This window comes from Pezoporus occidentalis, unplaced genomic scaffold (genome assembly GCF_034315485.1).
Source record: "Pezoporus occidentalis ecotype Australia unplaced genomic scaffold, CSIRO_AGI_Poc_V1 ctg86, whole genome shotgun sequence".
In the NCBI taxonomy this organism is placed as follows: Eukaryota; Metazoa; Chordata; class Aves; order Psittaciformes; family Psittacidae; genus Pezoporus; species Pezoporus occidentalis.
In genome coordinates, this window is record NW_026916220.1 from 7192348 (window position 1) to 7206589 (window position 14242).

Genomic DNA, 14242 nt, shown 5'->3' on the forward strand with positions numbered 1-14242 from the left:
ATCGCTGCCAGCCGCCATCTTCCCCCCGCTGCCCCTGCGCTGAGCCGGCAGCCACGAGCACCCCTCCGCGCAGGCGCCCTGCCGGACAGCACCAGCGCCTCCCGCCTCCCTGCGACACGGGGCGGTGCCGCGCCTGCGCGGCAGTGGTGCTGAGGCCCCGGGCTGCGCTGGCAGGGGTCGTGCGCAGGCGCGGGGCGGTGTTTGGTGCGCAGGTGAGGTGGGTGCGGGCCGCGGCGGCGGGGCTGCCCGAGTAGTGTTGTGCGCCCCGGGGACTGTCACCGTCCTTTCCTGTCGGGGGAGGAAAGAGCTGCGCCCTCTCGTAGCGTGGTTGCCAGCCCCGTCCCCGGGAGGTGTGTCCTTCCCGAAGTTCAGACCAGACCTGGGGGGTGGGAACGGGCCTGATAGAGGCTGACAGCGGCGGTGGCCGTGTGCCGCTGTCGCTGTTGGCGGCGGCTCGTCAGCCCGTGGGCGAGAGGAAGCGGGGGTGGCTGATGCTGGCCGTCGTCCTCCCTGGAAACCGTGGAGTCACACTTACAAGCTCGAACGGCCTCAGCTTCCTGCTAGCGGCCGGGCTGTCACCAGCTCGCGGGAACAGTCTGGTGTGTTCACCCAGACCCGAGCAGCGGCCGGAGGGAAACGTGCTTTACCCCGTGCTGTGAAGAAATGCGTCTGGCGCATGTCATTAAGGACACTCAGTAGGGAGCAAACAGGTGAAACAAAACAGTGTCAGGGTGTAGCGAGCTATAGCCCCTTCAGTAAGGTGGGTGTTAGTGCTCCCTTGGTGCTGGAAAGGGAATGAAGAGGTTCCCCTTTAGTGTGCAGTGCTGCAGGTGAAGAGGAAAGCTCTGGTCGGATGAGGTTTCATCAAGATAAATGCATTTTACGTATTACAGTTTTTCATCCTGTGTTGAATTTGTTCATAAAACTTCATTTAATGTGTTCCTGTGAGTAGCATAAGTTTTACGGGAGGTGACACTTCCTGTTAACCTTCTGCAGCCCTGTCAAAATGGGGAAGCTGTAGAATTGTCGTAAACTGTCAGGGAAAATGTTTTAAGCATTTACATCTATGTGATTTAAAGAGTTTTCCATCAGTACATTCTGAGAAGTGTTGAGCATTTGTCTTACATTGCAACACCCTGCACATCACCATGATGTGAAGCATGTATTTATCATATGTCAATTTTCTTACACAAGTTGAATGTTGTGCAGGCTTGTAGGACTTGTATAGTGAGTAAAGGGTATTTGAGGTCTGACTGACTAATGTTTGTAAAGCGTACCACTTCGTTATGTGGAAGGTATGCATACACATTTCCTTCTTGCATGAAGCGTACAGTGAGATCTCAGCTGCAGAAGTCAGGGTTGTCTCCTGAAACCTTATTTGGAAACAAAAGATGAGGCAATAATGAGTGCTGCCCTAACACTTTCTTTTTTTCCTTCGAAATTCTCTTTGTAGGTAATGTAAGGATTTCAGCTATAAGCAAGAGAGAAAGCAGGCATGTCAGCTCTTTGTCCACCACCATCTCCTGCAGTTGCTAAAACAGAGATCTCCTTGAATGGCGAGTCACCTTTACTAGCTGCCACTTTTGCTTACTGGGACAATATTCTTGGCCCCCGAGTGCGGCATATCTGGGCCCCAAAGACGGAACAGGTACTTCTCAGTGATGGTGAAATAACTTTCCTTGCAAACCACACCCTGAATGGCGAAATACTTCGGAATGCAGAAAGCGGTGCAATAGATGTGAAATTCTTCGTCTTGGCAGAAAAAAGGGTAATCATTGTGTCATTAATCTTTGATGGAAACTGGAATGGAGACAGAAGCACATACGGACTATCAATTATACTTCCACAAAGTGAACTCAGCTTCTACCTGCCGCTTCACAGAGTGTGCGTGGATAGGTTAACACATATTATAAGGAAAGGAAGAATATGGATGCATAAGGTAGGTGTATTGTTCATTACTAAAAGCAGTTGTCCAGGTTGTCTTGAGCAAAAGCAAGACCTAAGAGTCTGTGCCACCTACTGTATAGCAGTCCAGACACAAAAACTCAAGAGGAGGCTGACCTCTCTACGAGTATACAATTTTGAAGGCTGAAAGATACTAACATGTCAGCAAATTCAAGGCTGGGGTCTTTAGCCACCAGTACTTGTCCTAGTAAATTACATAACATGCACCAGACTGTTGAAGTGAAATAGGCATCCTGTACTGTTTTTCATCTCACTAATTAGTTATAAATTGTTGCTTTTAAGTGTGTTAGCATCTTTAAACCAGATTGAATTGTAAATTTACTGTGTTAAAGGGATTGTTTCCAGTGTTGAGGTCCAGAAAAGGGAACTGATGCAGTTAATGTTGTCATTGCTATAGCTCTATTTTTTTTTTTTTAAAAAAAAGAGGGTATCGGCAATCAGTTTGGCAAGATTGTTAAATTGTGTTAAAACTGACGGGAGAACCACAAAAATACATCTATTTTAGCCCAAATATTTATACTTTTGAAATTCAGAAAACATGCTAAGTTTTTCTGAAGAATTACAAGTCTTACCTTTAGATACATTATGGATATTTTCTTAAGCGAAAATTATTATGTATTTTTGTTTAAATAATGTTTAGACAATAAAAATCGTAATAATAAAATCTGTCATCTTCATGGAGTACAAATTGTGTTACAGCAGTGCGTTGTATGTCAGCTATAGTGTGTATTGTGATATGTTTGGTAAAGTTTTTGTTCCTCTTCTCAGACTTCTGGTCAACATACTTTAAACTTCCTTTCTGAGTACTCTTTTCTGAGCTAATTAAGCTTCCAGAAACACTAAGCTGATGTTAATTTTAGTGGTGGTGATTCCTTTTTGCCGCAGTAACTCCAGTGATATTTGTTGTCTTCCCTGATGAGGCCTGGCAGTGTTTTCCACTACATTGGGTCTTGATACATCTCGGCTTTATTTTTCAGAGGAAGGATAGGACATAAAGTTCATTTTCACTACAGTAGAAACACAAATATGTCATTCTTAATCTAGCCTTCTAAAAGCATGCTGGATGTTAGTGCTTTTGATTTAAGTGAATTCTATCATGTGTCCTTGATTACATTGCTTCTCTGTCATTCAGTGTCCTCTGCACTTACATTTAATGTGAGTAGCAAATAAGAATTGTCCATCATTCTTAACTACAGTAATCTAAGCTCTTTTTGGACATTGACCCATATCGGTATGTTTCTACAGCAGAAGTAGCCTTCAGCTGGTGTTGAGAATGGCAGATCTTTTCTACTAGTTTCCTCAGAAATTAGTCATTAAGTTCTTCATTCTTTTTCAGATGTTCTTGAGGCAGATAGGTCAACTGGCTTAGCTGAGACAGTGATGCATTCCGAGGTAGATGTTTGTTGTCTGTCAGGGTATTTTGGTTTGTTTGGTTTTTTTTTTTTGAGGATGATCAAAGATCCCTGCATATCTCTGCAGTTCTGCAGCCTTACATAGGAGAGAGGAAACTGCAAATGTAGATTAAAATTTAGGCATGAGTTGTAAGATGATACTGAATTAAATGAGGCTCATTTTGTAGTTTGAGTTTTGGGACAGTTTAGCAACTGTGGCTAAACAGAACAAAAAATACTAAAGTTGTATCTGAAAGGAACTATGTATCTCTTCTGGAATTTATAATGGCTATGGTTATTGGCTATCAGGAGTTCTGTGTAGAGCCAGACAAGAGTTCTAGATAGACTTTAGAAGAGAAGAAGCTCTTCTGAACTCAAGAACTAGGAGAAGCATGGAACAATGTTCAGACTGGCAAAGAGAGACAAGAAACTCTGAGCAGGTCATCTATATGGGAATTAGAAAACCCTTTTCTCTACTTCAGTTTTATTACCAGGTGTTTGTTTAATAATTTGGAGGAATTATATTTCTAAAAAGAAGTGGCTTACACCATTTGTTCAGCCTTACCTTCATAAGACTGACTTCTTTTAAAACAAAGGATCTTCACTGTCAAGGATATCTTACTTCACTGATACTGAACTCAAGGATGGAGGTTCCCTGAAGGAATCTGCCTTGTTCCAATATTGTTTTTTGCAGGTGCCTCTTTTAGATGGTTTGGCAAGATTTATTCCTGGTTTAAGGCAAGTTAGTTTTGCTTGTTCCCTGTTCATCCATTCAGAAAAGTTTCCCACTTGAAGCTGTTGAACTCTTGAGTAGTTGGTCCCTGGGAAACTAATGAGCAACCAATAAAAATGCAATAACCTGTCAGCATCTAGCAATAGATATCATTAATTTTCCCAGCGTCTTCCATTTTTTTTTTTGCATGTTGTATTGATCTTCTCAGTGATTAATGCCAATTCTTTTTGTGAAGAACTTTATTCTGTTGTAAGTTGCGTTTTGAATGCAGTTTGCTACTCAGCTCCTGCTGAATCTGTTTTGAGAACTTTGTCCATCCCTTGTACATTGTGTTTTATGTATTTTGAGATTTCATGCCTCCTGTACTTGGTTATAAAACAATGTTTCAAATACTTGTTTCTCAAGATGTGGAAAAAAAAAAGTCCTGTTTTTCCTGTCTTTTCCAAACTATTTTTTTTTCTCATTTTGAAAATCTCATTTTTCTCTTGCTGCATCAGAAACCATCAGTCTGTACTGTATCCATTTAAACATAAAAATCCATACAGAAAGTGGAATTCTGTACCATAATCTGATCATTTGGCATTTGTTGATTGTAATGAAGAATGTTTTGTCATTATCGTCACACCCTCCCTTTGCTGCTGCTCCTGCCCAAGCACGTGAAAGGTTTGGTGGGGGCCAGAGTAGGGAGCATTGATCTGTTTAAAATGACACCACTTCCCACTAATGTCAACTCTGTAAAAGAAAAAAGGCTTGAACATCAAAATTTGAATCTAAGAAGCATGACTCCAGAGGGAAGAAACTGTACCATTTGACTGTTGTGTGCATACATATATAAACAGATACCAGAGCATTTATATATTTAACTGCTTCTCTTGCTCAGGAGAGGCAAGAACATTTCCAGAAGATTGTCTTGGAAGGCACAGAGAGAATGGAGGATCAGGTAAGGGACCTGGTTGATGGGTATGGCACACCATCACAAAACTATTTGCCTGGATCTGATAGCTGTAGAAGTTGGTGCTGCTTCTTATTTTTGGGATCCAAGAAGATACTTTGGACTGGCTGATGACCTGCCATGCACAGGAGGCAAAGTTTCTGAAGATAGGATGATGGAAGCTGTGAACAAGTTGAAGGAAAATATATTTCATCACTTTATGGGTAAAGTGGAAATCTATGAAGAATAATTGCCTTTCAGAAAAGGAAAATCATTTACTTGAAGCTCTGTAAAGGCAGTAGCTTCCATAGATTCATGCTCGCCTCCTGTCAAGGATGGTTTTTCACTAGGTCGTTACTTTTTCAAGTTACAGAGACGTACGGAGTCTGTCACGTTGGAATGTGGTTGGAGACCTTATGGATAAGGATGTGAAAAGAATTCCATTTCTGAAACTGTAAATATGAAATTGTGGCTTCGGCTTTTTGTGATAGATAAATCAGATAAGAAGTTTTGTATGTTAATAATGAATATGCCTGGGTTTAGTTTCCTGTCATTGTTAAAACATCAAACTTGGATCTAAAATGCTTAACAATAATTGCATGTAATACAGTAGGATGAAATTATCTCACTTTGAATAATTCTTGTCTAGACCAATCAAACTGATTGTGAAAATTACTTAGGACCCTGGAAATACATTTTAGAGATGATATTGGGTAGCAAAATCTGTTTCCATTTCATAATTATTGATGAGCAAAGCCCAAGAAGTCTGTGCATCCATTTTCCAAACAGTTGGAAGTTAAAGATGTTTTGCGTGTAATATTGCAAGCTCATGTTAGTAGTAACTTCTAATGCTGCACAATGTGCTTTTACTTGAAGCATTTTATTTACTGCACAGGGCCAGAGCATCATTCCAATGCTGACAGGAGAAGTCATTCCTGTAATGGAACTTCTTTCATCTATGAAGTCACACAGCGTTCCAGAAGAAATAGATGTAAGTCCTTCTGTTCTTTGCATTCTGACTAAAAAAGTGACTTTGGCACTAAGGTTTAGTACATTCTGTAGCAGACAAAAGCCAACGGTTGTCATAAGTTCTTGTAAACTTTGGTTGGTTTACATCAAGTTCTCCTAAGTGGTACAGGGAATGGTTTAACATAACTCTTTCAGTTTGGTAAACGTAATAGTGCTAGCAGTGGCTTTTTGATCAACAGTTAGGAAAATTGACTGTTTAGGGTGATCAAAGACTATTTGATGCAAAACAAAATGAATTGGGTAAATGGTTTTAATGTTGATACCTTATCACCATGTTCCAGTATTTAAAGGGTGGCTAAAAGAAGATGGAGACTCCCTTTCTACAAGGAGTCACGTGGAAAAGACAAGGAGTAATGGGCACAAGTTATCCTCAGGGAGATTCTGACCGGACAGTAGTGGAAAATACTTCTCAGTGAGAACAGTCAGCCATTGGAATAACCTCCCCAGGGAAGTAGTGGACTCCTCAGTGCTGAAAACATTTGAGATTCAGCTGGACAGGGTGCTGGAACATCTAGTCTAGGTTATGCTTTGCCTAGAAAGGTTGGACCAGATGACCCTTGAGGTAATTTTCAACCTGGTACTCTATGATTCTGTGATTGATTCTGTGATACCTGTTTCAGTGTGGTTTAGTGTTCTCACGGAGAAGTAAAAGTGATTTCACTGAGATTATAGGAAGAAAAACATTGGGAAGAATCTGACTTGTGACTGGTAAAGAACATTTGATCGTAGAGTGACTTTCTCATTTTCAAAATACTTTGGTTGAAATCAGAAGGTCTTTTTAATGTTGTCCTTTTGGGGGCAGTCTTACAACTTAGTTTAAGTAGTTCCCACCTGTCATTAAAAATCAGTTAATTGGAAGGTGTTGTAGATCCTTGTCTAACCTTTGTTTGTATTTACTTGCATTTCAGATAAGCGACACAGTGCTAAATGATGATGACATTGGGGATAGTTGCCATGAAGGCTTTCTTCTCAAGTACGAATTTTAGTTTTGATTTATGCTGTAATAAAATGGTTTAAACTTGTGTGTGCATACATATGGGTGTACATGTACATATACAATTATCTGCATGTGCATGTGAACATGCACTAGATTAGTTTTGCTTATAGGAGGAGAAGAATTACATGTATTTGTCTTTTTGAATTTTTGTCTATAAAATGCTGTAGAAGTTCCCGTCACTTTAGAAGAATGTCTCTGGGCTAATAGCTACATCTCTGTAGACTGTGTTGTCACAGTCATTTGCTTTATAATAGAATTCCTATAAAATATAATTTTTCTTTTATATATTTGATTTTATGAGAATATGAGTCAAAGTTTTACATTTTTATGAAATGCCAAAAACTTGCATAAATAGGAGCCATTAATGGTATGGCATATAGAATGCTTGTTAAATTGTATTATTAAATTTCTGTATTTCTCTTTTTTTTTCTCCTGTCTTTAATGTACAAGTGAAAGTATTTGCCCGTAAGAGCAGTTTGGTTTCTTCCTGCGGGAAAACTTATTTCATATATTTTAGTTTGTTCTGTTACCTTTCAGAACACCTCCAATGTAACTGCATTCATTTATGTAGTGTTTAGTGCCTGTTTATAATGTCTCATACACTTTTCAGTGCTACAGAAAATTATCTAATTCTTCATAATAATGTTATACTTAGTTCCATAGAAAATTTATAAGTGAATATCATGGTATGGGTTATTGTAAACAACTAGAGCCATTGATCCTACAGCAATGAGCTATTTTTGTTTCAAATGTAGATTATTGGGCAGATAGACTATATGGTATCAGTTTTCTCTTTTTGCTGCTACTTCTCCTTGGAAGTTTTGTTCTGAAATTAAATAATAACTTGGCCATTTGTGTGAAGGGTCCAAATGTCTGCTTTTTAGCTTATCTGCAAAGCTTACCAGCTCATTTAGGTTCAGATGTCAAGTCTTAAATATAGTCTTGTATGGATTTATACATGTCATTGAATTAAAATTGGATTAAACCTAAAAAACTGGCGTAACAACACCAGCCTCTAAAATAGGCTGTCATTTTTTTTTAGTAACTTCTAAATGAAACTGAGCATCCATTTCTGCCTCAAAGGAAGAATTTTTAAGTATTCAGGTAGCCTTAAGTTTAACTCCTAGAATACACTTGATAAAGTAAATAGTAGCAGGTCCACTAGAGTGCACCTGCAGGATTTTAGAGTCTGAGCATAACTACTATAGTCCTTGTCTTTTAGATGTGTTTAACAGAACTGGTTAATCACACAATGCAGTAAGATAACATAAATGTACTTTTGTATAACCACAGATACTGGAGATTTTTTTAATGGTACTTACGTGTTCCAGGATATCTAGACTTTTTGAAGCTGTGGGCCAGGTGTTGCTTTGAGAAAGTGCAGGGGGGAAGGGAGCATGAGGATAAGAAACCGCAATAGAAGTTTGCTAAGGACAAGTTAATAATTGTGAAGGTTAGTCCAGGTATGTTTACTCTAGCCTCCAGACTTAAGATAAACCAAATCAGATCTGTGCTGCTGGCAACTCATAAGACAAGATCATTCAACTGCCAACATGCCTGTGTGTATTCTAAAGGATTCAAGCTTGTGTCATGGTCTTGCCCATGTACTTACCAAGAGCTAGAACAGTTTACCTGCCAAATCTCCCCAAACTGGTTTCTGATCCACAGTATCAAAAAATGAGAACAAGCATGAAACTGATCTTCTGTCAAGAAGCTTGCAAATCCATCATTATTAATATATTTTCTATTACTCTAAGGTAATGATATAGATTCTGTAATTAAACTAGATCGTAGCAGTAGATAGTTTTTGTTTGCTCTATAACTGGTGTTGGGAGATTGAGTGACAGTCTTCTTATTTACCAAAATGAAAATGTAGATACTGCCAAACTGATGGATTTCATCAGTAGCTTACACAGGTGTATGAGGTCCTATGGTTATGGGACTATAAGTGTGGGCCTATATTTATACTAGCAACTTCATTCTTCACATCTTCACACTTCATTCTTCTTGTGAAGATGGTAATTCTTTTATTTCAAAAGTTTGATTATTAACCTATGTTTGGTTTTATTTGCAGTGCAATTAGTTCACACCTGCAGACCTGTGGTTGCTCTGTAGTTGTAGGAAGCAGCGCAGAAAAAGTTAATAAGGTAATGCATTTTCTAATTAACCAAACTGAAATTCTGATTATTAAGAGTGTTAGTGTGTTATTTGGAACAAGGTTTATAAACACACTTGAGGTGAAGGAGGAAGGAATACTGTTGTGTGGTTATCTTACTGCAGCTGATTTGTCTAGCAGTTGATAATTCTGCCTGAAAATTGCCTTAGCAGTTGTGTTCTGGCAACTGTAAGAAAAGCAATGTATTTAATTGTTACTGATATAAACAAGTAGCAAATGAGTCTGAGCTTTTAAAATCAGGCTTATTAGCTAAAATACACAAACTGAAGAGGTCTGAACTGGCTTGCCCAGTTCAGCTATGTCAATGGCTACTGTCTGTGTACTCTTAAGAAATAAGTGTCTGCATAATTTTTCTTACATGGGTGAATAAATCTGCATCATGTACTGCTTGTGTTTTATGTTCTTTTTAACGCAGATTGTGAGGACATTATGTCTGTTTCTTACACCGTCAGAGAGGAAGTGCTCCAGACTCTGTAGAAATGAGTCTTCTTTCAAGTACGAGTCAGGACTTTTTGTTCAAGGCTTGCTCAAAGTAAGTATGCTTAGGAGAGTTCTATTCTTCTGTAGTCTAAGAACTTTATTCAGTGGATGGGTGTGCATATGATTTGTGTGCAAATGGTATCTTCAGAGAAATACGTCCTCTTCCTTTGATTCCTTTCTGGCACTATAGCTTTCCTTGTAACTAGTTGCATGTGAAAATTCCAAGCCAGTCTTTCTTCTGACACATATGTTTCTTGAGTATTGTCCAGAATTGTTCCTATGCTTCGAGGTACAATAATAATACTTTTTTTGCCTACCTGGGGCTAGAATCCCAAAAGGCCCCAAGTTTTTGTGTCGTACCAAAAGAAAAAAAAAAGAACAGTTCATCAGTCGTACAGTTTCCAAGTATTTTTTTTCACTAAAACAGGATGCAACAGGAAGCTTTGTGTTGCCCTTCCGTCAAGTAATGTATGCCCCATATCCTACTACACATATAGATGTAGATGTCAATACAGTGAAGCAGATGCCCCCTTGTCATGAACACATCTATAACCAACGACGATATATGAGATCTGAGCTGACAGCATTTTGGAGAGCTAATTCAGATGAAGAAATGTCTCAAGATTATATTATCCACACAGATGAGAGTTTCACACCTGATTTGTATGTACTTCTCTCTTACATCTCTCAGTGTTACTTGATTTGCTTTTAGAAAGCTCCTTGAGCTCTGGTAGTTGCATTCGTTTTGGAGGGATTTACCAGTTCCGTCAGTAGTTTTGTTGCACTAAATATTACTGAAATTCATTTTCAGTGATATTTCTGACCATGTTCTATTGATTTTGTTGCCTGTTTTAATTAGGGATGTAACAGAGCTAAGTGTATTTGACCAGGTCCAATGACTTTCCTGGGTTTACTTCATTTCACTCAAAAGTTTTACTGTACAATTCTTTATTAGCTTTAAAATTAGCAGGATAATATTTCACTTAAATTTTGAATTCAGTTTGCATTTCTGTCAGATTGTAAACAGTAATGCTACTGCTGTGCACAGCTGCTGGGCAGATAGTGGCCCTTCATGGTGTTAGCTCACATGCTTCTTTGCTTTCTTATCTGTAGAAATGTCTTTCAAGATATCCTGCATCGAGATACGTTAGTAAAAGCCTTCCTGGACCAGGTAATTGTTGCTTTTTCAGAAAGAACAAGAGCAAAAGTTCAGTACTTTGAGTCCTAGAAACATACGATTTAACATGAACAGATAATTGGCTGGCTTGTTAGCTCTTCTTCTTACTAGTGCTGTGATTCTTCTCTGCATAACTAGAGAGAAGAATACTCCTGTTTCTTGTAGTATAATAGTGAAACTCGTTCTTATATAGGAAAAACAATGCATGTTTTCTCTTGCTGTGCAACAGTGTCTACAGTTACAGTATTGAGAGAGCTACCTGACTGGAATTAGTTTCCGATAATTTTAAGAAGGAAAATAATGCTTTATCCAAACAGAATTGTGAAACAGCTCTTATTTATTGTATTAGAGCATGTAGAAAACTACAAAACAATGTTGAGTGTATCTGCTGTTCATGTGTCTGATGTGCTGTAATTAAGGATATTTTATATGTGTATGCAATGTTTGTTTATATTTTACATTCTTAAAATTATTCTTGAATTTCCATGTGTACTTAATTTTCTGGTATAATTTTTAACAGATCTTCCATCTGAAGCCTGGCTTGTCTCTAAGGAGTACTTTCCTTGCACAATTTCTGCTAGTCCTCCACAGAAAAGCCTTGACTTTAATAAAATACATTGAGGATGATACGTAAGTGAACAGATAATAGAAAGTAGGCTTTGAGAAAATTGCTCTGTTCTTTTTTACAACACCCTTTATTTTCTTGCAGACAAAGAGGAAAGAAGCCTTTTAGGTCTCTTCGTAGCTTAAAAGTAGATCTTGACTTAACAGCAGAGGGCGATCTTAACATAATAATGGCTTTGGCTGAGAAGATTAAACCAGGTCTACATTCCTTCATCTTTGGGAGGCCATTCTACACTAGCGTACAAGAACGTGATATGCTCATGACGTTTTAAAGTTCTCCACTGCTAACGTGCAATATTGCAATCCTGCATGGTGCGAGAAGACATCTGTTAGTGTGACCACCACACATGTGACAATCAGTGACTGGATTGGGGATGAAGCATTAGGCAGATACACTACAGTCTGTCTGAAGCAGGAGAGGAGCATCTTAAGAGAGAATATTAGCTTAGCTAGACAAGCATGATTTTAATGAATCCATCTCTTCATGTGTTTTTTTTAACAGTAAATGTTACCAGAGGTTCCTTTGCCATATGGGTTTAGTAGGTAAATTCTAACATACATACAATAAAGGGAAGCATTTTAATTTTCTTTCTCCAGGGACTTTCTTCAGGTGTGTGTCAGTTTTTCTCTGTTCTGCTGTGTCAGTAATTTTAGTGTTTCTGCAGAACACAATGCATACATCCTCTCTGATCATGGAGGCTGTGGAATAGGGGCCTTCTAGGAGTTTCAGAGAGCTTTTTAAAGTGTTATTATGTATGTGGTACATAATATGAAATAGGACTTCCCTCATCTCCCTTTTTAACATTACTGGCTCCTTCATTTGGAGCATTTAAAGGTGTTTGATTTTTAATATACTGCAAAGTGCTGTTCTGTGTGCAAACTGTTGACTGTTAGCATCTTAAAGAGCAGCACTCTGCACGTGGGAACTGGATCATTATTTAAGCAGCTTTGTGCCTGTAAGTGCCAGCTGGGACACTGTGACACCTCCTGCAGTGCAGTGTCAGTAATCCAGCATAATTGAGCTCTTTTAAAACACAAAACAGAAAAATGTGTCATTCAGCAGCAGTTGTCAGTCTTTCTCTCTGTAAACTGCTGCTGTTCTTTCCGTTTCAGTTAAAATAAAGTTCAGATTAAAGGATTAGACCCTCCCAAAGAACACTAAGGTGACAGCCAAATTAAAAGAGAAAACAGTGATTTTTTAATTTATTTTTTTTTCCAATGCTATTAATATATTTAGTAACCCTTAATTCGGAGATGAGCACAGCTATGGACTAACATTATTAGCATTTTACTACGCGAATGCTAGTCAGTAATCTTGCCAATCTTCTTAGATCATCTTAACACATCTCTGGCTTTGCTTTGCTTCAAAATAAATCCCTGTTTTCTGTTCACATGCCTCAACCTCTCTTTCTCAGTAGTAGTTAGAGGGGTATGGTGTCAGGGTAATCCAGACCCATTGTATTGGGTTTGAACACGTTTGGTGTGTGACATTGAAATCATCAGTACACGTGTACTGCGTGTTGCTGTGTCTCTGCTCTGTTTGGACAAATGCAGGAAATATATTTGTGTCATGTTTTAGCGTAACCTCATAACTCAGTATTCATTATGAAAGAGCTGCATGTGTGTTTGAGAAGCCACAGCTACTTTATTGCTTACATTGTTTGTAACACTCCGTGGTGATCAGGCTGCTGTTTTTAGTGTCCCTTGCATGCAGAGAGGCAAAGAAGGTAACAAAAGCCAGATTCCCAACTTTTCCTGAAATGCGCAATACTCGTATTTTACAAGGAATATTGTCCTTCATTTGGGTGTCCATAATTCCCTTACATTTTCTGAAAGACAAAGATTCACAATTACATATTTAGAGCTTATGAGAGACATGGAATTAAGCACCAGCTGCACACCATCTTTGTGAATGAACATCATCAGCATTACCTGGTTGAATTAGTAACGTTTTGTGGGGCTGTTTTGTTGCTGTGTATGTATGTAGGACTCCCAATAAGCTCAGTGCTTCATGAGGCTTGTCAGAATTACACTGATGTATGTTACTTTTGCCAGGATTGTGTTTGTGTTCCTACCATTTTATTTCCTTCTGTGTTTTTTATCAATTGATCCATTGGAGAAGAGCCTGATTGTGCTGTTTTTACTCTCATGTCTAAGATTGTGAAAAAAAAAGGATGTAATAAACACTGCTGAAACTGCCAGTGTAGAAGTTGTGTTGAAGTCTAAAGAGCTTTAAATGTGCTGCTGAGATTAATCACTTCAGCTTGATAACACTGACTCTGCTAACAGCAAAGGTCTGTTTGTTTACAGAAGATGTCACTTTTTGAAATTACTAAAAGCTGGGAACTTTATCAGTTGCTATTTTTGTTGGACAACCGTCACAAGTGCAGAATGTATAGTGAAGTAAGTTATTAAATGCATCCGCGTGTTGTGTTGTAAATCTTGATCAGGAAACAAAGTATTTTAATAAAATTCATGCACAATTTTTGACTTCAGTAGCTGCTGATTTTTTTCATAGAATTCCTGTTTTGTATCTGATAGAATCATTATCTTCTATCCTTCGAAATGAGGACGAAACCTTTTTCCTTCTTGTTAAATCAAAAATTATGGCTAGATGGTTAATCGCAGATTCATGGATAGAAAGACATTTGTAACTCCATTTCTGTTAAGGACCTGTGCATTTCAAGCTGAGACCAGTGTGACTTGCTATGTCTCTGATGTACTCAGGTAAGAATTTAG

The 14242-nt window shown here is 38.6% G+C and overlaps 1 protein-coding gene across 7 annotated transcripts; it reads left to right on the forward strand.

Annotated features, from left to right (window-relative positions):
• Positions 1-127: 127 nt before the first annotated feature.
• C9orf72 (C9orf72-SMCR8 complex subunit) lies at positions 128-13998 on the forward strand. Of its 7 annotated transcripts, none has more exons than XM_062604500.1 (11): positions 128-187; positions 1454-1939; positions 4970-5029; positions 5916-6011; positions 6958-7022; positions 9121-9193; positions 9638-9754; positions 10130-10365; positions 10816-10873; positions 11400-11509; positions 11589-13998. In XM_062604500.1, the coding sequence occupies exons 2-11, from the start codon at positions 1496-1498 to the stop codon at positions 11773-11775; spliced, it is 1446 nt and encodes a 481-aa protein (XP_062460484.1). In that variant the 5' UTR covers positions 128-187; positions 1454-1495; the 3' UTR covers positions 11776-13998. The 7 variants fall into 7 exon arrangements, with proteins under 7 accessions (XP_062460484.1, XP_062460485.1, XP_062460483.1 ...); XM_062604501.1 differs by having other exon boundaries at positions 130-212; XM_062604499.1 differs by having other exon boundaries at positions 136-217.
• Positions 13999-14242: the final 244 nt, after the last annotated feature.